General features: G+C 33.4%; 1 protein-coding gene across 10 annotated transcripts in view; it reads left to right on the plus strand.

Annotated features, from left to right (window-relative positions):
• LOC106876365 (receptor expression-enhancing protein 1) overlaps positions 1-25014 on the plus strand; it is a 189093-nt gene that overhangs the window by 97724 nt on the left and 66355 nt on the right. For all 10 annotated transcript variants that reach the window (XR_016244227.1, XR_016244228.1, XR_016244230.1 and 7 more), the window contains one exon: positions 4558-4678. Coding sequence is in view for 5 of the 10 variants with exons in the window: in XM_089362412.1 (XP_089218538.1) it covers positions 4558-4678 (121 nt within the window). In the remaining 5 variants the exon portion in view is untranslated. The remainder of the gene's footprint in view (positions 1-4557; positions 4679-25014) is intronic.

Here is a 25014-nt window from a genome sequence, read left to right on the forward strand (position 1 = left end):
TACTTATTATGTATGTTATTGAACCAACTGGTGAAATATTATTTCTAAGCTCCCCTGTTACATTTTTCCCTATATTTGGGGTTGGCAAGAAAATTATCTTTATGGTCTTCAACGTTAAACCTGCAACTTCTCTTACATTATCAGTTGTCAAGTGACTTGATAGCATGGATAATAAGCATCTTTGTAAATTTATACAGTTCAATATAATACAGTACTTTCCCATCTGTAGTCCAATTACTTATTGAAAAAGCTTTAGAATTCAGTAGAGGTTTTATTCCAATTAGTGCTTCTAACATTAATGCTATGCATACAAGGAAATCTTTGCTTGCTATTTTATGATAATTCTTTTTATAATAGCCAGGTATTGTCTGATGTAACCATGGGATTTATATATTGGGGCTGCAGTTTGTGAATTAATACAATTGTACATCTTAGACTTAAATTCACATACTGGAAGAGATTCTAATTCAGTCTCTACTGTGGTGATGGACTATTCAGTTTGCACAATATGAGCACCTCAATGGATGCTGTCAGGAAGGAGTACTTCAACGTATTCAAAGTGTTAGCTTTGAAAACTACAGATAAACTACTGATAAAATATTGCACATATAGTAAACCTAAGGACAAACTGCGGCATGTTGATATAATTCCAACTGAATCCTGAATAATCCTTAACCATTTAGCATTTAAATTGGTCATATCTGGCCCAAATATTCTACCTGTTTGAACTGGTTCAAATTTGCTAGATCTGACTTCTTGCACCTACCCTACAATGTCATTCTAAAAATATGCAATCACATCCTTGAAATCTCAAAGTTATGAGAGTATGCATGATGACTCCAAAGCAATGTGAATGAATAAGCATTACGTTTGACAGAGTAATTTGAATGATAAAGGGTTAAAAACATGGGTTAATAATATTAGTAAGCATATATCCAACTTGTTCTCTAACAAGGAATCTTTTAACTGTGCTATTCATTATTACAGTGGTATATTAAAAGCATTTCAAAAATAGAACATATTCCATACAGAACAGCTCTAGTAGTTGTAAATACAAGAAGAGAAAAAAAGGAGGGAGGGGGTTAGATATTAAATGATATAATCCTCTGTCTCATTTACATGTTTATTCCAATGTACCTGAAGACCATAGATATCATAATTTCTTGAACAGAAATACTCAGAAAACCATCTCACTTTTGTAAAATGGAAAGAAAAACTTTAAAACATTATTAAGAAATGTACCTTTCGATTATTGATTCACTTGGCTGTCTTTCTTGTGGGTTTTCTTTTGTTGTTATTGTTGTTTTTTTTCCTGTATGTGTTATTATGCTGGCTAGAAGTCTGAATTGCAATACACTTTCAATAATTAAATTTTTGTTTGAATCATGTCCATTAAGCACAGTCTACTAACCTTTGTAATACCAAATACTAGTTTTCATTTCATTGCTTATACTCTTTCTTACACTTGGGTAGTTTTCTAAATCTGAAATGCCCATTAACAGTATTTTCTCTTTTCTCTATGGCAGATCCACTTCCCATGGCGTTCATATAAGTTAAAATGTTCATAAATATTCATTATATATGTGTTTTCCATTAATATAAATGCTCTGAAATGCTTTCTCCTTTGATCTTCCGTTATACTACCTATCCTTTATCAGCCAAGTCTTCTATACTTACTGATTACCATCCATTTTTCTTCAATGCATCCACATCACACTAGTTATTTAGTTCCATATGGCCTAGTTTCTTTAAGAAGTGATTTGCCTACCCTTTTTTTCTCTCTGTTGTTTTTTTATCGTTTTGAAAATTAGTCTGCATAACTTCCACATGTGTACACACTTGCACTTTTCTTAATTTCATATTTAATGTTAATTTTAATACCCATTTACTGCAATATCCATAAAAAAATAATAAAAAGTACCAGCATAAAAAAATAGTAAAAAGTACCTGCATAAAACTTGCTTTAAAGTTAAGTCTTTAGTATTGTGAAGAAGGCAATAAGATGGCAGAACTATTAGCACACCAGGCAAAATGCTGAGCAACAGTTTTTTTTGTCTGTTTTTATGTTCAAATTCTGTCACAGTCAACTATGCTTTTTATTATTTCAGGGTCAATAAAATAAACACCAGCTGAGCACTGGTGTCAATGTAATCAACTTACCCTGCCATCACAATTGCTGGCCTTGTGCCAAAATTTGAAATTATTATTATTATTATTATGAAGAGTGAGAGAGAGAATTTTGAAGCAATAGCGAATTGCAATCTCTTCCTCTATAACAATGATGTCTCTGAGTAGTTGTTAAGATAAACTATAAACTTCAATGCTTTAAATAACTAGCTTTAACAATTCTCTTTTAACAATGTTCACTTATTTACAAAATAGATTATACCACTATTGATTTTTCCGAATGTATTAAGTTTTTTTTTATTGTATTTCTAAAACCATTTGGTTTGAAATTATATCTATTGGTAATCCCAAAGTACAGGGAACTATTCCTAATTACCAGTAGTTTATGTTAGCTTTAAAATTTCTTATTTGTAATTAAACTCCTTTCAATAATGAAAATTTTAGCCATTTTGATTAATATCCTGCTTTTTTTTTTTTTTTTTTTTTTTTTTTTTATCCATATGTTCAGAAAATCTCATGAAGTGATTTAGATTCTAATATTCTTTACATATTTTTTATATCACACTTTGTCTCTCTTTCTATAACTACTTCACACATAGAAAGGGCATCTAAAATCTTTTTCTAGTTTTGAAAATGCTATTGTTTCTTTGTACAAAAGATATATATGGCTAAGCAAATCAAATTAATCACTATAGAAGTTTAAAGAAGAAGAAAAAACATAACTAGAAAACATTATGTTGAGAATTAATGCAATAACAGTCGAAGGAGAAGTAATAAATTTACATATCTTGCTTTCATTCTCTTTTTTCTACAATTTTTTTGCCCAGAGAAAAGAAAAACTAAGGAAATACACACAAAAGATGAAAACAAACAGTTATCTTGTGTGAAATGAATTTGTGGATAAATTGTAGGGATGAGAATAACACTAAGTAACCCATCCTAAGTGCAAATAAACTTTACATTTTGCTTTCATTTTGTTTTTAATACAAAATTCGCAACAAATGATATGTAATATAATCTGAAATATACAGAGGAAACTGAAAATCTTAATGGATGAAAAAAAAAAATATAGTTTAGATATTTTTAAATTACCATCTGGGGTGAAACTGAATAGAAATTAAGCTTTCTTAGTAGAAATCTGATTTTTCCAAATTTCCAATATTTATAATTCTCAGTTGCATACCATTTCCAATTTTCTCTTGAAGACCACTGAAAAGTTTAACTCTTTTGCTATCATTTTTATTGAAATTGATTTTGATTAATTTTGAAAATAATGAAAAATTTAGGAAAATAACTTTGTCGGCATTAAGCTAATTGTGGAGTCATAAATTAACATGAAACTTTGATAGACGGTTTTAGTTTAGATCACTTTAAAACGCAAAGTTTGTACCGTAATCTCAGGTGGTTTTGTGTCAAATGAATTAAAACATTATCATTAGCAGTTGAAAAGAATCAAAATCAAAGCTTCAAACTTATATGTTGATGAGCATTTATTTTTAAGTTGTGGGAGCCACTGTACTATATCAGCAGTTCTCGACACACTACCAGCTTCCATACATCCCAAAACTGACAAATACCATTCCTTTCCCCCTTATGAGAAACACAACAGAGTATAATATTAGAGTAATACAAATAATAAATGAGTAGATGCATATATACGTACATATATGTACATACTTACATCTACCTGTATATATAGATGCATATCTGGGTACAGGACATTGCAAACAAAATGTAGACAAAATGATAAACAGAGTACAGAAAACACACAGGCCACATAGGGAACATTTCCTTCATCAGCTTCCACCATTCTAACACTGGCGTTTCAAAGAGTATTTACTTGATAATTTTGAAAGATTATAAGCATCTTCAGCAGTAAGATTTTTTTAATAGAGATTATGCTAATAAAATGTCTCTTTAGTAATTGAATAAAGCAAGCTAGAAAAGATAAACTGCCAAGATAAAAATATTGCCAAACTTGGGTGTATTAGGGTATATAAAGTTAAAATATACTTAATTAAGCACCAAATGTTAATTTACGTCTGCTGACAGTTTCATATCAGAATGTACTTAAATATTTTAATCAACTCTGTACCAACCATGTCTTATGTTCTCCTAGTTTTGTTCTGTTGGAAACATCAATATTAGTTACTATATAAATCCTATTTGCTAGATAATGCTAAAGAGATATAGGAAGCAGGAAAAAAAAAAGAGAGAGAGAGAGAAAAGCATTAAATAATATTTACACCTAGTTATCTTCAGACATAAACTTTTTTTTTCAGCAACTTTAGTCTCTTACTATAAACAAAATTTCAGATGTTCTAGTCAATTCTATACTTTGAAAGCATTAAGAATTTCTTTTATCTCATCTGAACTACTACCTTGAAAGATATTTTATTTTGTTCCCTATCTGATTTCATTTTATTTCAGGCTTCCATTTTATTACGAAATAAAAATAGTATTCGTACTATGGTTGTTGTCTCCTGTTACCAAGGGATCCAGTTTCTTGTACAGAAAATTTGTTCATCCACAACTTATAAAGAGAGAGAAAGTAAGTTTTTCTTTTTCTTTTTTCTTTTTACCAGGATTTATTAAATATCATAGATTGTTACCACCTTAAATGCTACTTTTCCATCTTACTTTGATAATTCATATCTGTTCTAGATGCTTGTTTGTATATTATTTCACCATTCTAATTAGCTCTGTAACCAAAATTATTTTTGCTGAATGTCTATTCTCCTGCAACCATCCAACACTAAAATGGTAACTGAAACTAATTGTCATATAGAAAAACCGAGAAATAGAAATATGTAGGCTGTATTTCAACTAATGACTCTGGTCATTAGTCCTATATCTTCGCTGTACAGGTGTATTCCTCCTTTTAAGATCAAAGAATTTTATTTCAGAATTATTTCATTTACTGATTTTGGTAATTTTAATGTGGTTTTAGATGAGAACCACCTCCATATTGACCCCATTGCTCATTTTAGTCTTGTACTTATTTTATCAATCTCTGTATATCAATGCTTTAGTTTGACCTTTGTTAAGCATAAAGAAGCTAACACACAAGCTTTACACTGATATGCAAATGTGTACATGCACATGCATACATACATGCCATTATTTGTATATGTTGGCACTCCGTTGGTTACGACGACGAGGGTTCCAGTTGATCCGATCAATGGAACAGCCTGCTCGTGAAATTAACGTGCAAGTGGCTGAGCACTCCACAGACACATGTACCCTTAACGTAGTTCTCGGGGATATTCAGCGTGACACAGTGTGACAAGGCTGACCCTTTGAAATACAAGCACAACAGAAACAGGAAGTAAGAGTGAGAGAAAGTTGTGGTGAAAGAGTACAGCAGGGTTCGCCACCATCCCCTGCCGGAGCCTCGTGGAGCTTAAGGTGTTTTCGCTCAATAAACACTCACAACGCCTGGTCTGGGAATCGAAACCGCGATCCTATGACTGCGAGTTCGCTGCCCTAACTACTGGGCCATTGCGCCTCCACTTTGATCATAGAACATTGTGCATAAATAACATTTTTGTAGTCTTTACTTGCTTTAAACATTAACTTCACACATAAACACACTCTGTATATTCCAAATTCTCTACTTCCAAAAGTGTGCGAGAAAAAAATGACACTTGGAGACAATCAATGAGCTGGCTGATTTTCAATTGAAGCATAATGTAGACAGATGGAAACACAAAATTGTAAACGATTGAAGGTGAGGTGAATAGTCTGAAGATCATCCACCATTTGTGAAATCTTGTAAACATATTTTTAAGTTTGTCATGTTAGCATTAGATGATTAGATGTACAAATTTAGACATCAGCATAAAATGCGATAGCCAATATTTTATTGCAGTTTTGTTGGCATTTATAAAAAAAGAAACCCCACAAAAATGTGTTAAGAAAATATGGTAGTTTATATCTTTCTCTCATGGAAAATTCTGTATATAGATCAACGCTTGGTAGTGGCATACTAAGTCATAAAAATCTGGTTATGGACTCAGTTGCAAAAATGATCAGAGAACCTCCTCAGATAAAAACTACTAACAGCAGTTGCTCTATTTTGGTATTTATTTTTCCAGAATATTTTACTCTTTCTAATAATAAAAGTGTATCGTTTTTAGTGCATACTTAGAACAACCATCTGTTGTAATTTGGGAGTGGGGAAAGGAATGACACCACCATTTCTTATTAAGTTAATTTTAAATGCTTGAGATCCCCTCATGTCCCTTCCCCACTCTTATATAACTTTTTTGTTTTTCTTGCAAGTTTACAAGTGCTTATTTGATCAACCTTACATAACTGGGCATTACTGTAAATTTTAACAAGCTGGCTGGTTTGTTATGGAGTTTAGACTTCACACTCACCCATTAAACTTGTGCACTGCTTTCTCATCATACGTGGTTGCCCAGCCCACTAGAAATTCCAGCCAGATCTTTCTATCATGCCCTACTGTCTATAAAAAAGGAGGTACACATTGTTGATGTGGAATAGGATGTAGTTTCAGAATAAAAAAAGACTGGATGGCCATGGCCAGAATACCTTTGATCACATGTAGGTCATTTCAAACAAGGTTACTCTGGGGTTAAAGAACAACTGTTACACCTACTTTTAAATCTTGTGTATTGACAGTTTTGTTTAGAAAATGAGCATCTGATTAGCTTCTGGTAGTTGTCTATAGTTTCCCAGCACAACTAAATCGATGGAAATGTAGAGACCTGTGTTGGTTAGACTTTCTAAAAGAGACTTAGAAAAATATTTCAATCATCTGGGGATTAATTTATTACATATTTTTGTATATCCAGTATCATCTAAAATTATACACCTGAGCACTCATACGTATATGTGTGCTCATGTATTTGTGAGTACTCAACCATATACATGTGGTCACTCATAGCATTTATAAACATACTCTGATATGTGCGTATGTACTCACACATAGAAAAAATTTACGTTAACCATTTCTGGAGTTGAATATATCTCAGCAGTATGTCCACAGCCTTTGGGCTGAAACACCAAAGAATAAAAGAATAATGATATTTTATTTATTTTCAAGAATGAAAAGCAACCATTAATTCATTATTAAATAATCACTGGTTTTTAGTTCTTGGTTTGCTTAAATATTTTTTAGCATAAAATATTACAATCACTCTCAAAGATATACAATGCATATTCAACATAATTTGGAATGAGAATGAGAGAGAAAACATGAAGCCCAGCTGGAATTTATGGACTTTTCTCATATATTTCATCCCAGTAGCTTCACTGCTTAGTTTCTGTGTTCCTTTATTGTTAGAAATGATGCTTTGAGTTGTTTTCAAAACAAAAAAATATTTTCAACTTTTTCAAATCCTGTTTTGTCTAAAGGTTGTGAGTGAACCTAAAAACTAGGAGTTCTGCCTGCCAACTCTTCTATTTGGCTTTGTAGCTATTTCTCTATACTCTTTCAACCATTCACTTGGACGTTTCCCGCCACTGGAATCAATTATATTTGTTCATTCGCTTCGATAACTTGAAAGCTGTATTGTTAAAGAAATGCTCCATTCCCACTACTACTACCACATATTGCTTGGCTGAATTTCTTTCTACTTCAGCTGTAGCATTTCAATTTTTCTTTCAACTGCTTCAGTTTGGATTTTACTCATTAAATGTATTTACAAGCATTTGCTTGCAGCCATACAAATATTCATAGTTGAACACATCTGATTATATTCTTTATGTAGATACAAACCTTCTCAAGACTTTTCTTTCTCTCCTTTTTTCCTTCACATTTGAAGAGCTTTGTATCTATTCTTTAAAAAACTCAAGAGAAGTCATAGCACAGCTCTTGTAGTTCTAGGAACTATTAACATTACCTGAACAGCCATGCTGAGGAGAGACTTTATAATTTATTCATTCTTAATATTATTTTCTGCTCATTGAATAAATTTCAAAATATAACTTTGCATTCAAGAAAGCCGAAAAATAATTGTAGTTTAAATTTATGAATACACCATCATTGTCATAGTTTTAATATCTATTTTACCACGACAGCAAAGATTAGATGTATTGCAAATGATATATTAATGTATAGCCAGTAACATCACCATTAATAGCCTCGTGTCTACTTTGTAAAGGCTAAATTGATTTTTTTTTTTTTCCTACTATCCTACAATATTTATTTGCTTAGTTCTTGGTAGCTATTCTCTCCACAAATATTTATCAAACTAAAATCATGAAGCAAATATTATTGAACAGAGGACAAAGAACTATTACTGGTGTCATGCTATGTCCTTTTCAGATTTGTAATAGAATGTCTGTGTGGTACTAATTACAGTTGTCATTCATATGAATTTTCTGTGTGATATTTTATGTAGTAGAGACTGGTGTGCAGTCAACAGCCAATTACTTTTAATTAGCACAGATCAGTCTTGTCCAGTTAGATCTTTAATGTATAAAAGTAGTTGATGTATTACTTGAAAGTGACTCTCAAATTTGGTCTTCTTTAATTCGTTTATCAATCTTAAATGGTTACACAATTAAGTTACCTTTAACAACAACCAGATGTAAATGTGCCTGCCATTATCATTTATCCAGCCAATTCCTTGTTTGGATCACAGTAGTAAGCTTGAGTCCAGTTGCACATATTCTGTAAATAACTGGAACGCTTTGATATTTCATGTCTACTTTTTTGCAGCTAGTGAAACTGAGTCATTGTCATATCCACACATATTTGTATTGGTAGCTTATTGTATTTTGTTTTAAACCATATTTTATGTGTGTCAGTATAGAAAAAACAGACATAATAATAATACTAATAATGATGATGACCAGGATTATCTCAAAAGTCAATCATTTGTATACTATTTCTGACAGAAATATCAGCTAAAATACTAAATGTTATAAAAATTTACAGAATATATTCAAAATACATTCTTATTGGCATAGAAGGCAAAACATTTCTAATTAGGCAGGTGTATTTTTGAATAGATAGCATTTACTTAATTTTTTTTTTTTTTTTTATCTCTAAAGCTATTCTTGATTATAAAAAAAAAAGTCTATAGATAATACAGCAAAGTTACTTTTTAATCTATTTTATCAGTTTTGTTTAGCAAAATTTCTTGGAATTTCTTTTAGTGTAGTGAGATCGCAAAAATATATCTGTTTTCCTCTTATTAAACACTGCTAGTATATTCCTTCGCTTCCGGCACATATAAGCATTGATGAATAAAGTATTTGATGTCGCTTAGTATTTTAATTGTGAAGGCAATTTTCCTGGCTTTTATTGAATAAGGCTCTGCTTTGAATCGCATTGTTATTTCACAAGTTATAGCATTTTCTAGTTGTTGTTGCTCTAGGCAACATAAAAACAAGCCGAGGCTAATATTGAAAGTGTAACCATTTGGAAAAGCTACCAAGTATTGAAGCAAATAATTTCCATTGGTTTATATAATAAAGTAGTATCACAAGTCACTCTTTGCTGTGAAATGAATTGGTAAATTCAGCTTATTCATATCATTCTGTTTAAGACTCTTGCTAAACACCTCTGCGCTGAATCTATATTGTAAGTTTGTATAGAATAATAATCAAAGCCTAAGTAAGTCAGGCTAAACACCAAGTGAGATTGACAGAACTAACTTGAGAGGGGCTATGTGAAGTAAAACAACAGCCATATCTTCTATAAACCATAGTCTAATATTAAACAGGGAAGGACACACACTAGGTAGTATAATCCCAGACCCTTTCCCACTCCCGGAAAGTAAAAATAGACTGATAGCTACGGCTGGAAAGTCTTTCATCGTAAGTCTGCTTGGTTAGAGTTAATTTAGAGCTAAACAACAACACACATAAGGTAATCTCTACATGGTCACTTGACCTGCTAGAAATGGCAGCCAAATTTCATTACATCCTATCTATATTAAAAGAGAACATATTGGATTAACCAATCCTAGATACATTGTGTCTGTATAAAAGATGAGATAAGAGAATATAACAGATGGCAATTGCTTGAATGCTTTTGTTGTAAATCTACTCATTAAGGGCTACATTGAAGCTAAACAATAACAAATCTTTCTAACCAATGAGGAATCCCTTATATGAGTATTTCTCATTTATTCTCATGCAAAAATGTACACTAAATAATCTCTCTTTATCTAATAGCTCATATCACTACCAAAATGATAGTGTGTTTAGGGATAGTTAGAAATTAAAGTGAAATTTAAATCTTTATAGAGTATTTATATTAAATTGCTTACAATTCACTAAATTTCTTTATCTTTTGTCAATGATATAATTTGATTAGCTATTAAGCATAACAATTTTATTTCTTAAAAATTAAGACATTGTGGATTTACTGAAATAACCTTTTACAAAATGTAGCAATGTGATCTCAGTGTAATTATCTTACATTATGCATTCTACCCCAATTTAGTTTTGCTGTCAACTTTCATTAATGCTTATTATCTGTTCATCTTTCATAAGTACCTCATTTAAGCCATGTAAACTTGAGAGTTCTTCAAAAGCTATTTCTTTTATATCAGACTTTCATTCCTTGTCAATAATTTATATTCTTCTCAAAGCCTTTAAGACATCTGTTGGTGAAAACTCCACTCTGTGATTTCTTTCTTGATGGTGGGAACTGAAAAGTGTCCCTTTATTTTTTTTCTTTTATTATTATTAATATTAGTGAATATATTTTTCTGAATATTTTTATATGCTGAGCAAGAGTTTGTTACAAGAATTCAACTTTTTCTAAATTTTTAAACTTAGTAAAAATTCAAAATTCAAACACTTAATTCATAAGATGCAAATACATGACTTTTAATAATCACATACATGGTTTATGAAAAGAATGGATTTTCTATGCCATCTGATTAAAATAATGCATTTCAAGTTATGGACCCAACAATGACACAAGTCTTTGAATGGCAGAATGTATTGAATGATTGCTTTTATAACCTCTTGGGTTTTTGAAAATTGATTTCAGAGACTCAAGTGTAAGCATTAATAAATACTTGGGAGAAACACCATGCTCTGGGCAGTATTACTACTGGTATATATTATTCTGTTCATTTTGAAAATCAGTTGTTAATTATTTATTGCTTATATGCTTATACACATCAATTATATAAAACATTATGTCACCTCATCATGATTTAATGTCCCTTTTTCCATGGATTGGGCACTTCAACAGGAACTGATAAGCTACGGGGCTGTGTCAAGCTCCAGTGTCTACTTTGGCATGCTTTATACAGCAGAGTAGTGGATGCTTTTTTCATGGTACCAGCACTTGTGAGATCACCAAATACTCACAAGACAAGGCTCCCTCAACAGAGTAGTGTATAGTACCGAATGGTGTGAAAGTATGATAGAGGGACAAGAACAGTTGTCTTGTTGAAGAGGTGAATATGCAACTTCCCCTGCTGGAAAGAGAGATGGGGATGGAGAGAGAGAGAGATATGATGATGATGATAATGTGGGCATACCCTCAAGGTACAGGATGAATACGAAGTTATCACCTACATCTCTCTCTTTACATATCTATGTATCTTTTTGTGCTTTATGTATGTGTATATACATATGCACAAACGTGCACATGCATGCACACACACAGCTAGGTTGTTTAGTTTCTTTGCTGCTGTTGGCTGGTTGTTTGAATTGTTTATAGACAGCTGATGAAGAAATGACAGGTAGTAGACAAGGTTACTGCAGTGAATGAGAGATTTAGAGAGTGAGAGTTGATAGAGATGGTGTGAGTAACTGAAAGAAAGAGAGAAGAGAGAAAAAAAAAATGGGGAAGAAGGTGACTGGTGTGAAAGTAGGTGGAAGGAAGGGCTAGCAGTATACTGTGAGTTAAGCTATCATTTCCCAATTTGGAGATATGCACACACACGCATACACACACTGCTTCCTGACTGCATGGTTTCTAGTTTAGTTCCACTGCATGGCACCTTGAGCAAGTATATTCCGCAATAGCCCTGAGCTGTCCAAAGCCTTGAAAGAACCATGATTTGTGTATGTGGGTGTGTTTGTGTGTGCGTGCATGGGTGCACATAATCATTTAATGGAATGAGTTGGATGATTCAACAAGTCAGAGGACTCTGTTGTGCACCAATATCTGCTTTGGAATGGTTTCTGTGGCTGGATACCCTTCCAAATGCCAACCACTTTAGGGTGTGCTCATTGTCATGCATTTATTGTTCACTTTTACTGTGCATTAATGTCACAATAACAAAAGTCTTTCTGATTAAGCCTAAGTTCTCCCATTGGATGAAGCCACAGCATTACTTTGCCAAGAAAACACTGAGAAAATCAGAACAGAGGTATTGAGGTGGTTTACCATTGCCTTCCCCAACTGGATAACCATTGGCCCACAAGGAATTCCACCACCCATTGACAGATCTTGATTTTAGTCCTGCTGATTGTCCTGACACCCTCCTCACAGGAGTAGCAAGTTACTCAAGTGAGGGAGCTAATTTAGTCACCGACTACCCAATCGTGGAACAGGTAGTACTTACTGGTTCACATGGTACCTGTAGCAGGTCTCATCAGCCTTTGATCAGATCCTTGACCTGACTGAGTTATGGAGTGTACTGGGTGCTTTTTCGGTGGCTCCAGCACTAGTGAAGTCACCACGTAGTTTGTAAAATTAAGATCCCTTTCAACCGAGTGGTACTATACAGCAGAGAGGGAAGCAATCTTATGCTAAGTGGTGAGAGGTTAAGGTATGAAAGAAGGGGCAGGAAGAGGTTTCTTGCCATAGAAGAGATACATGACTACCTCACATTATATAAGTGGCTGGGAGTAATTAGGATGGAGCTGGCAGGAGAGATAAAGATGGTGGTGACAAGGTGTCAGACTGTGCCTGCAAGGTACAAAAAAAAGATGAATATAACTGAGAGTGGGGATAGAAGAAAAGTAAGGGTGGATGAGTAGAGATTGCAAGAGTGTATAGGAAGAGCAAGGGATGGTTAGAGATGAGGTAGGGTATGGTGAATAAAGTTACGGTGGGGGTATCAGAAAAATATGAGTCAGAGGAACACATGCACGTGTGTGTGTGTGTGTGTGTACATATATGTATTTATGCAAATACTTTTATGTACACACATGCACACACACACTTGCACACAGTAGTCTTTACTTAACATTTTTGATCGATCTTTGTGAAATACAACTTTAAGAGAAACAACATAATGTGAAGCAAATTTTACCTTTGGTTTGATGATATAAACAAGAATTACATTCCTCTGGTGTATTCCTAGCGACTAAGACACCTAATAAAGACTCTAAATCAATGGTTCTCAACCAATTTTTGCCTGTGGACCCATTTTGATCCCTATTTTACTCAGATAGATCCTCATCACCATTTGATGTTTAAAAAAATCCTTTTATATTTTTATAATTAAATACTATTAGGAATTGTATGGAAACAATTAAAATATTTTATGTATTATGAAAATATAACCAACTTATTGCAAATAACTTTTAGCCACAAAACATTTTATGGAGCCCAGTTAAGAACCACTGCTCTAAATAAAGAATCGAAACACTTCTAGAATTAAACACTGAATGAGATGTGTGCAATAAATACAATATAGAGAGATTAATGAAAATCAATAAGATTTATGTAAAGAATATGTCCGAGGTTTGGTGTCAAGCATTATTTTACTTCTGTTGGTATAATCTCTTGTAGCAGTTGTATCCAGTTATTAATCTGTTTGCCTTTTGCATGAGTCTCTCTTTGAGGATCTTTTTCTTTCCTTTTTTTTTTCTTTTCTGTTTTGTTTGGTGAAAATAACCATAGTGGCTGTGTGGTAAGTAGCTTGCTTACCAACCACATGGTTCTGGGTTCAGTCCCACTGTGTGGCACCTTGGGCAAGTGTCTTCTACTATAGCCTTGGGCCGACCAAAGCCTTGTGAGTTGATTTGGTAGACGGAAACTGAAAGAAGCCCGTTGTATATATATGTGTGTATATATATATATATATATGTATGTGTGTATATGTTTGTGTGTCTGTGTTTGTTCCCCCAACTTCGCTTGACAACCGAGGCTAGTGTGTTTACGTCCCCGTAACTTAGCGGTTCGGCAAAAAGAGACCGATAGAATAAGTCCCGGGGTCGATTTGCTTGACTAAAAAGGCAGTGCCCCAGCATGGCCGCAATCAAATGGCTGAAACAAGTAAAAGAGTAAAATAAAAGAGTATAGCATTATCTAAAACTGGAAAGCCTCTGACAAATTTTTAGTTACTAAAATTTTTGGTGGTTTTGGCTCCTCATTTTTAACATTGTCTTCAGCACAGTGTTCTATCTTCTGCAAAGTCCTCATTAGACATTTCTTCATCATGAGATTTGAATAACTCCCCTGTTTTATAATCTAAGTGCTGTTGTACCTTAAAAAAAGTTGTCTCAGTAAAGTAGACAGTAGATGTACAAAGGTTGTATCTTAGACAAGGCTTGTTAAAAAATGATAACTACTATTGTAATCAATCATTGTATGTTTTTGTTTATTTATATTTTACTGAATTAAAGACAGCAAGTTACAAAAGAATCAAAGAAAGCTAAGAGAAAACAAATATTCAGTTTGATAGGCATACATTTTGTGGATTTGTATTTTGGTTTTACATTCTTTAACATTGATAGAACAAAATAATGTTAAGTGAGGTCTCCCTGTAATACACACAAACAGACATGAAGGACGCTGGAAAGTTCCTGGCTTTAAGGGTATTGCAAAAGACCTGGTTCGAGGCCCAACCTTCCAAGTTCTTTTACAAGGCTTAGAAATACTTGCAATAGGTGTGTGAATCTGGGAGGGGAATATGTTGATTAAAATTAACTGATCCTCCTGTATTTTCTTTTACCCAAAGCCACAAACTTTCCAGCATTCCCTTGTATATTTATACATATAAATACATATGTATACATACATAAACATACACACACACATACATATAGTATATGTTGGGCCTCTAGTGTATACATCTAGTATATATTGGGCCTTACGGAGACAATGACTAGTGACCAAGACCTTTAGCAATATGCCATGCTTGAGAAGACCTGTCAAGCCAAGTGAAATCGTAGTCATGGTTGATGCTGGTGTCACTTAACTGACACCTGTGCCAGTGGCATGTAAAAGGTACTTTTCAAGCATTGAGCCTCACGGAGGCAAGGTGGACAATGCTGGTGGCACATGAAAAGCATTTTTTCAAGTGTTGGGTCTCACAGAGGCAATGACAAATGACCGAAACCTTTGGCATCAAGCCAAGTGAAATCATGATTGTAGCAGACACTGGTGTCATACAAATGGCACCTATGTCAGTGGCACATGAAAGCACCCATTATACTCTCGGAGTGGTTGGCTTTAGAAAGGCATCCAGGTGTAGAAACCATGCCAAATCAGACTAGATTTTGGTGTTGACAAAATATTGACTGATGATAATTGATCCCTAGCTGATGACCTGAGGGGAGGCCGTCCTCTCAACCAATACACTGCTGTGGGTGTTGCTGGATGACGGACTTATAATTAAGGTTGATTCTATCAACTATACCTCATTCCCTACAAATTTGTGGAAATGTATCAAAAGTTAAAAATTAATATCATGACTATAAGAAAAAAATTTCTCTATATAACATGCACCAGGTGCCATTGAGTTTTGTATCCCAGTTGCATAACGACTCAATTGACATTGCTGCAAAAGTCATGAATACCATGTATCTTACCTTCCCTTACTCTTCTTGGAGTAAAGAAAATTCCTTGGATTGCCTGTCTACCGAAAGAAGACAACAGGAAACCACTCTAATATTACCATTCTGATGTGCAATAACTCTGAGAAAGTATTACAATCTTATGTTGCTTCCCGAAATAGTCATTGAAAAGAAGAAATGCATGTGTATGCACACACACACACATACCTTCATATTCACTAATTATCCCTGTCTTCCTCTCCCTCTTAGAATACTCATACAAGCTGTATCTGGCAATGAGTAATTACAAAACATTGAAAAATATGAATGCCTCTGTGAGTAACTCTATTTTAGTGATGCATTCTGTAGTGCTTTTTGACAAGACCTTAATAATAACAAGTTATTTCAACAATCAGTTCATTCTGTTTCTTTTTCTGTCTGAACTCAAATTTCTTTATGACACATAACCAACCTGAGTTGGGGGCTTCTATGTAGTTGCTGAATCTGCTTGAAATAGTAATCAAATTTTCCTCAAATCATATCCTACTGTCTTAAAAATGTTGTCATTGATATTTATAATGACAGGATGGCCATGACTGAAAAGCAGGAATGATGTGAAACAGCAACCAAAAACCAAAAAAGATTGTTTTTTAATGAAATCAGTTTTTATAGAGTAAATTGTATATTGGACTACTGCCTTAATTTAATGTATTTCTAGTACTTACTTTACAAAGTTGACTTAAAGGAGGTTTCAAAATGTAAATGTATGGTTTTGAACTCTGCATCAGACCCTGTATAGAGTAATCCCCTAGACTAGGGGAGTGTTGGATTCCTAAAAGCTTTATTATAAAAAGAATTCTGTAACAAAACTTATTTTCCTGTTTAACTTCCATGTTATAGATTAAACTGTGTTTCTACATAATATTTTTGAGAATTGATCAAATAATACAACCATTTTTATGATTGAAAATAATTATTTTTAAAAACATACCTTACACTATATATATCTTTGTCTGTTTGTAAGGTGGTTAGTGTTAGGCAGGGCATCCAGCCTAAAACCCAGCAAAACAGACAGTGAAGCCTAGTCCAGTCTTCTACCTTGCCAGCTCCTGTCTAACCGTCGAACCCATGCTAGCATGGTAAACAGAAGTTAGATGATGATATGTTGGGCCTCTAGTATAGACCTTTAGTATATATTGGGGCTTATGGAGACAATGACTAGTGACCAAGACCTTAAGCAATATGCCATGCTTGAGAAGACCTGTCAAGCCAAGTGAAATCGTAGTCGTGGCTGATACTGGTGTCACGTAACTGACACCTGTGCCAGTGGCACATAAAAGGCACTTTTCAAGCATTGAACCTCACGGTTGATGTTGGCTGGTCAAAGAAGTGGCTTCCTCCTTGCTGCCCTGCCATAGTAACCAAGTTTGTGGAGATACCCAACTATTGTTCTGGGACTGACATCAACTTGTTCTGCTATGTCAGAGGCCTTGCAATGAGGATTATCCTCCACACTTTCTTAACAAAGAGAAGAGTCCTGTCAGATAGCCCTGATTGATCTGGGCAAGGTGATGTGGACTCCTTGTCCCCTCTGGTGAATTGCACAATGACTCTATTAACTGTAGAAAGTGGGATCCCATGGTTTGCTGCAATTTTACGCTGATTATGTCTACCTTAAGAATGACCCACCATATGGCCTCTTTGAAATTCAGACAGTTCCAAGGCTTCTTTTGAACACGGCATGATTAAATAGTCACATATAAGAACCTGAAACATAAAAATGACAGTTATTAAAAAATATAAATCTTTGCAAGTTAGAATAAACATAAAACAATGTCTTATGGCGTGTCTATTTACTTCTATCGCGCGCGCGCGCGCGTGTGTGTGTGTGATGTGTATATAAATGTTTCAAAAGAGAAATGCATTAGGACATAGGAATAAACTTACAGTTTTTACTTGAATTGTCATCATGCTTATTGACACATTGCCTCATGTCTGATTGTCAGCTTACACATTAAGCATCACTTCAAGCCTTTGTAAAGCATCAAGTTTAATATCCTGTGTAATCCCTTTTTAAAACTCCTTTTTTGTACTACTGCTTTAACTTTCACTTAATGGCATATTTCCAGCCAACATGAATAAGGGGGTAATGCACCATAATGTACATGCTTGTGAAATTTGTTTTCAGCAGTGGCCATGATAGACGAGAAATCTATATATGGCAGTAGAAATAGGTAAAAAAATTCATACAGCAGTGGTGTTAGTCGAGAAATCACAACTGCAGCAGCGAGAGATAACAAATAATGCAGTAGCAACAAACAAATAAAAAATATAGCATCAAATATTTATAAAACAAAATCGCTGTCTGTGTATCCTGGTATTGTATATAAACTGTTAGAAGGCATGGAGTTGTGGAATTGTCTGAGATAAAATCTCTTTGTAGACTTGTATTAAAAACACAATATATATTCGGAGCAAGATGAACATCATTGTTGCACCCGACTCACATAAATGACAGATGCATTTGTCTTCCTTAAAGCTTGATTGTTTCCTGCCTACATGAAATTCATGCTTTTATATATATATATATATATATATATATATATATATATATATATATATATATATATATATAATCAACTTTAAATAGAGCTCAAAACTGATCCATTGAAAATACTTTATTATGATAATAATAATAATGAAAATGACCTATGAACATTTCGATATAAGACAGGAAATAATACATTAACTGGTATTGTGGAAGCTTGTTGGACTGTAGAAAAACTCATTATACACAATTGAAACGGCATTAAATTAAAATTGCCATCTCTGTTTCATACTAAATTTATATTTTCAATTAGAAGTCATGATACTATGGTTTTTGTCTGAAAGAAAATCTCTTCATAGACATGCTGTGATAAAAATGCAATATATATATATATTCTAAGCGAGATGGACTTTATTGCCTCAGTGATTCATAAGAACAACAGACACGTTTCTGTTAAACCTCAAGAAAGGCAAAATGCATCTGTCACTCTCATGAATCACTGGGGCAGTGATGTTTATCTCACTTCAGTATATTTTGTTTTTAACACAAGCCTACAAGGTGATTTTATCTCAGATAATTCCACAGCTTCCTGCCTTCAAACAATGTATATACATTTTGTATGATACACAGATGGTAATTTTAATTTAATGTTGTTTCATTTGTACATACCTAGTTAAAAAACAGTATATATTTTATACATGTATAACAATTTTAAAACTAAATTCATGATATATATCATCATCGTCGTTTAACGTCCGCTTTCCATGCTAGCATGGGTTGGACGATTTGACTGAGGACTGGTGAAACCTCAGTCAAATCGTTCAACCCATGCTAGCATGGAAAGCGGACGTTAAACGACGATGATGATATATATCATGAATTTAGTTTCAAAATTGTTACAATTCACCTAAAATTCCAGCAGAGTAGAATTGCTGGTTATATCTTGAAATCAGTGGTAATACTTAAAGCAGAATTTCCATAAGAGAAACCACTGTATGTAGCTTATATTTTATTTATTCTAAAGAGATGAAACGCTAAGTTGTTTCTAATTGAATTTAAACAGAACATAGAACCCTTAAGCATTCAGATTACTCTGCCAAATGTAATGTTTATTTGTTCACACTGTTTTGAATTAATTACAGATAATCTTGTAGCTTCAAGATTTCAATGATGTGATCATTTATTTTTAGAATGACATTGTAGATCTTGCTGGTTTTCACATAAAATATGTTGAATAACAGGGCTGAATATGGCTAGTTTAAGTGCTAAAGGGTTGAATCATGGAGTACTCTGTCCTCCACCAATTACCCCCTCATTGCTGTTGGAATATACCTGTAAGGAAGTGTTGTACTCTTTTAAATGAATCCCTGTATGTATGGTCAGTATTTATTTTATCCCACCTCATAGGTATCCGCCACATGCACTGGTACAGATATGTCCCCCACCTCCTGCCAGACCATCCTACTAGGGTCTTACTCTCATTTAATATACCAGCTGTGGACTGGAAGATCTTCAGAGGCTCAATGTCATCTTGGAGGATGCAAGGGACTGGCACGGGACCGCTAGCAATAGGGAGCACTTGTGAACTTGGTCTGCTTTACACAGAATGAACGCCTCCATGACCCCTAACCTGGGATGAACCCCAGCCCCATCAAGCAAGGGCATGAAGCAAGTAAGCAAGGGATAATCTCAGCAGAATTTGAATTCTGAATATAATGAGATAAGAACTCCATTTCACCATTCCTTTGACTTAAATAATTTCTTTCCAGTATAGGCACAAGGCTAGAAATTTGGAGGGAGGGAGTTAGTTGATTAGATCAGACCTTAGTACTTGACTGGTTCTTTATTTTATTGATCCCAAAAAGATGAAATGCAAAGTTTTAATGGGATTTGAACTCAGAATGTAAAATGGCAAAACAAATACCACAATGCATTATTATATCTGTGGCTCGTAATTTTCCAACATTGAAGCATTACAGAACATTAGCAGAAGAGAGTAGAGTAGAGTTAATTGAATTGTCCTCAAAATATATAACTACAAATGTTGATTTTTTATCATTATAAAAAATTGTATTGTGAATCAATAACTAATTCCTCCTGTCATGAACTATGTAAAATTACTATTAAATGTTGATGTCTGCTCTACTTAGAATACAATTACCATTTTTTCATGTATGGATGTTATAAAGGGGTGGGGGGAATGAAACCAAACTACAGCAAAAAACTGCAGCTCACAATGTCAGCAGTGCTGGCCATACCTGTCACAAGTGTTGACAGTGCTTATCCTTTCAATAGCAACAGTTTTGATGAATAAGACACTTTATTCTCAAATGAGCCTAAGTACACAAGGCAACATAAAACCTCAATAGTTTACTTGCTTTGTTAAATACATGAAGATAGATGTTTCAAACCTAGTGGATTTTTTTCTTTTTTAAGTTTTCATAACAGACAGTTGTGCTCTGTAAATTAGCTGTATCTAATCAATTATATATAGTTATTCATATTGCAGCTAATTTGTGGGGAAGAGCTATCAGAAAATTAGATCTTCAAATGAGTCCAAGCAGGGCAATTTACTGTTGCATCCATCTCTGGAATAAAGTATTACAGCCAATAGCTTTCTGATAGTTAGTGTATAATTTTCATATGCGTGCACACACATGCACACGCATACATACACACGCATACATACACACAGTTATCTTGTTATTCTCTTTTTTTATCATTGTATATAAATGTGTATATTCATAAGTATATGTGTATATTTTGTGTATATATATGTGTGTCTGAGTATGTGTATATATGTATATGTGTGTATATTTGTATATAAGTTTGTGTATATGTATATGTGTGTGTGTGTATATATATATATATATATATATACATGCATATATATATATATATATATATATATATATATACATGCATATATATATACATGCATATATGTGTGTGTATATATATATATATATATATATATATATATATATACATGCATATGTGTGCGTGTATATGTATATATATATATACATGCATATGTGTGCGTGTATATATATATATATATATATATGTATATATATATATATATATATATATATACATGCATATGTGTGCATGTATATATATATATATATATATATATACATGCATATGTGTGCGTGTATATATATATATATATATACATGCATATGTGTGCGTGTATATATATATATATATATGTATATATATATATATATATATATATACATGCATATGTGTGCGTGTATATATATATATATATATATATATATATATATACATGCATATGTGTGCGTGTATATATATATATATATATATATATATATATATATATATATATATATACATATATATATATGCATATATATGTATATATATATGTATGCATATGTATATATATATGCATATATATGTATATATATATGTATGCATATGTATATATACATGCATATTTGTATATATATCTGAAAGAATAGCAGAAAACAATACCAGGAATATTTCAGTTATTCCATTCCTGTTGCTGTTTCAGTAATTCTTACATAATGGTATAACAACCACCACAGTTATATATAATTATACAGGTTATATACATGTGTGTGTGTGGTATGAATATTTTTCAACCCTATAACATAGCTGTTATGAGACAATATTTTATGAGTGCATTAGCCTACTCCAAACACACAAGTCTGAAGTAGGCCATATGGGCTTCCCGCCAAAATGATCATCTTATGCACAAAGTACTTGTCTTTACTTGGTTCTGTTTTAATTATCTTCAGCAGTATGACAGGAATCATTGTTGACAGCCAATTTGTCTATGGTTAGTATCTTTAAAAATCCGTCTTTCCCCTTTTGTCATTGCAGTGTGTTAATGAGCTAGTTGAGATTCTGTTAAGACCTTTTTTTCTTCCTTGTTTGTTTTCCTCTTTTCTTAGTGAACAGTAAAAGGATGCTATTCTCTCCACCTGCATGGGTTGACTGAATTTTCAATTTTCTGGTTTGTAATAAACCATATATATTCTTTGTTCACAGCAGCTGTTGGTGGGTTTTTATTCATGTATTTTATTTTTTATTTTTTCCTGTTTCTTTGTTTTGGTCTTCTGTCAAGTTCTTTTTTTTTTTTTTCTTCCTTTCTTTCATGCTCATCTGTAAACACTAGTCAGCTTTCAAAGTGCTAGTTTACTATGCTATTTTCTATTTCTGATAAACTATTTGAGTGTGTCTCTATAGTTCTTTATGGTTGCTAGCAGCTCTTTCCTTTTATGATGCCAATACCCTGTGGGCTGTAAAAGCCTTTACTTTTCAAGTGGTTGGGATCTATTAAGTTCTTTGCTGGATATTGTTTCTGTTAGCAATTCTTATTTTATATACATTGTAGTTGGTGTAGGCAGTGTTGATGATCAATAAGGAATGTCTAGAACTCAATGCAGAACTAATATTTCAAGGGACTTTGTTTGTGGAACACCGTTTTTCTTCTCTCATTCCTTGCAGATGTTTTACTCCTTCAATATACATCAACAAAAGGTTTACACACATCAGGTTTCTGCACAGTTTCTGTCTATCAATTTTCAATTGTAAAGCATTGATCAATCCAAGACTAGTAGAAGATACTTACCTAAGATGCTGTGCAGTGGGATGGACTTCAAAACCATGTGTTTTTGAAATTAACTTCTTAAAAAATAAAATCCAATTTATTTTAATTCTGACCGTCAAAACATTCCATAATACTATGATGGTATATATTTTGGTGAGTATAAACAAATAAGTGACAAACTTCATTAATGTTGAAGTCTTGCTAAACACTAAAGTTGAAAAAAATAAACAAAAAAAAAATACAGTCTTGGTAGAATGCTTCATTAGGATGGTTTCTGTCTAAAAGCTAATAGAAGAGTAAATAAGTTCTTTGGCCGTTGATTCCTGCTCCAGCGTAAATTTATCGTGATTTAATCAGTAAAGATTTCCAGCACAGCTTGGTTTTCCTCAAAATGTCATTATTATCAAAATTGGCACAGACAGAGAGGAGACCTTATTGTGGTAATTGAAATCTCTATAGAGGTAAAATTCTATGGAATATTGCATGTTTTTCATTTAATTTCAATGTTATATTTTTATATTTTTGTTCATTATAGCTTCCTCTCTTCTATTTGGTACTCCAGTACAGTTTATGTATTTTTAATGGTCATATTATTGTGTGTGTGTGTAGTTAGTCTTCTTTCAAGCAACTGGCATCAAAAGTGCTACTGCAATAATTTTTTGAAAATTAGTTTCTGATTTACTAATTTCGCTGATTTCTACTGTCCAATATTAAGTCCATATAAGGTGGCAAGCTGGCAAAATCGTTAGCACACCTAGCAAACTACTTGGCAGCATTTCATCCATCTATATGTTCTGAGTTCAAATTTCCATCAAAGTTGACTTTGCCTTTCATCCTTTCAGGGTTGATAAAGTAAGTACCAGTTCAGCACTGGGGTCAACGTAATTGACTTACCTTCTCTCCCCCCTCCCAATTGCTGACCTTCGAGTGAGATCGTTGCCAGTGCCACTGGACTGGCCCTTGTGCAGGTGGCATGTAAAATACACCATTATGAGTGTGGCCGTTGCCAGTACCGCCTGACTGGCCTTCATGCCGGTGGCACGTAAAAGCACCCACTCCACTCTCGGAGTGGTTAGCGTTAGGAAGAGCATCCAGCTGTAGAAACTCTGCCAAATCAGATTGGAGCCTGGTGTAGCCATCTGGGTCACCAGTCCTCAGTCAAATCATCCAACCCATGCTAGCATGGAAAGCGGACATTAAACGATGATGTTTTCGGTGTTTTGAGTGTGCTTCACTCATTTTCAAGATTTTGCTGTTCAAACTTCTCATACTATTCTAATAGGGTGCTGTTTTATTTTAGTATTTCATGTGTTTTCTGACAGTTGATATAGTTTGATATTATGACTAATCAAACCCAGCCATTATATTGATGACGGACAGATTGGATGATGTATTCGTAGATATATTATGGTCTTGACAGGAATTTTTTAGTCAGAACTGACTTGGAGTAAAACAGCAACTTTTACCATTGATCAATTAATTTTCTCATAGATTTTCTTCCACTATTGGCTTCAATTTTTGCATCAGAAGTACTTCCATCTCTCTCTTCTTTTTCAAAAATTTTGAAATTGATGTTCTGGAATAGTTCTTTCAGCCCTTGTGTAATGAATGTTGCAGACAATTTTAAGGTATTTGTGGTCAACTTTCAGCACATATTTAGCATATTTTTCTCCATATCCATTACAAAACTTGAGTGTCTTAAAAAGGCAAAAAAAAATAAACAGCTGAAAAAATACATATGGGCTTCAATAAAATTAATCAATGTTTTAATCTTTCAAATGCGATATGCATTCTAGCAAAGTAACGAATATTTATGTTGCTGCACAGAACTAAAACACCCCCCATTTCAAAACATGCCATTATTTTCCCAGATAAATTAAAACAATAAAATAAAATCTACAGTTAGAAATACATGGCATAAAGCAATTTAAAATGTGTTAAAAAATATATCTTTAAGAATACCTATATACATACAAGCACACATACAAATTTCTAAATGTTCTTAATGTGCAATTTATTTGCTCATCGCATTGCTTTTTTGCGAACGCTCTGTATAAAA

This window comes from Octopus bimaculoides, chromosome 14 (assembly GCF_046866305.1).
Source record: "Octopus bimaculoides isolate indiv1 chromosome 14, ASM4686630v1, whole genome shotgun sequence".
In the NCBI taxonomy this organism is placed as follows: domain Eukaryota; kingdom Metazoa; phylum Mollusca; class Cephalopoda; order Octopoda; family Octopodidae; genus Octopus; species Octopus bimaculoides.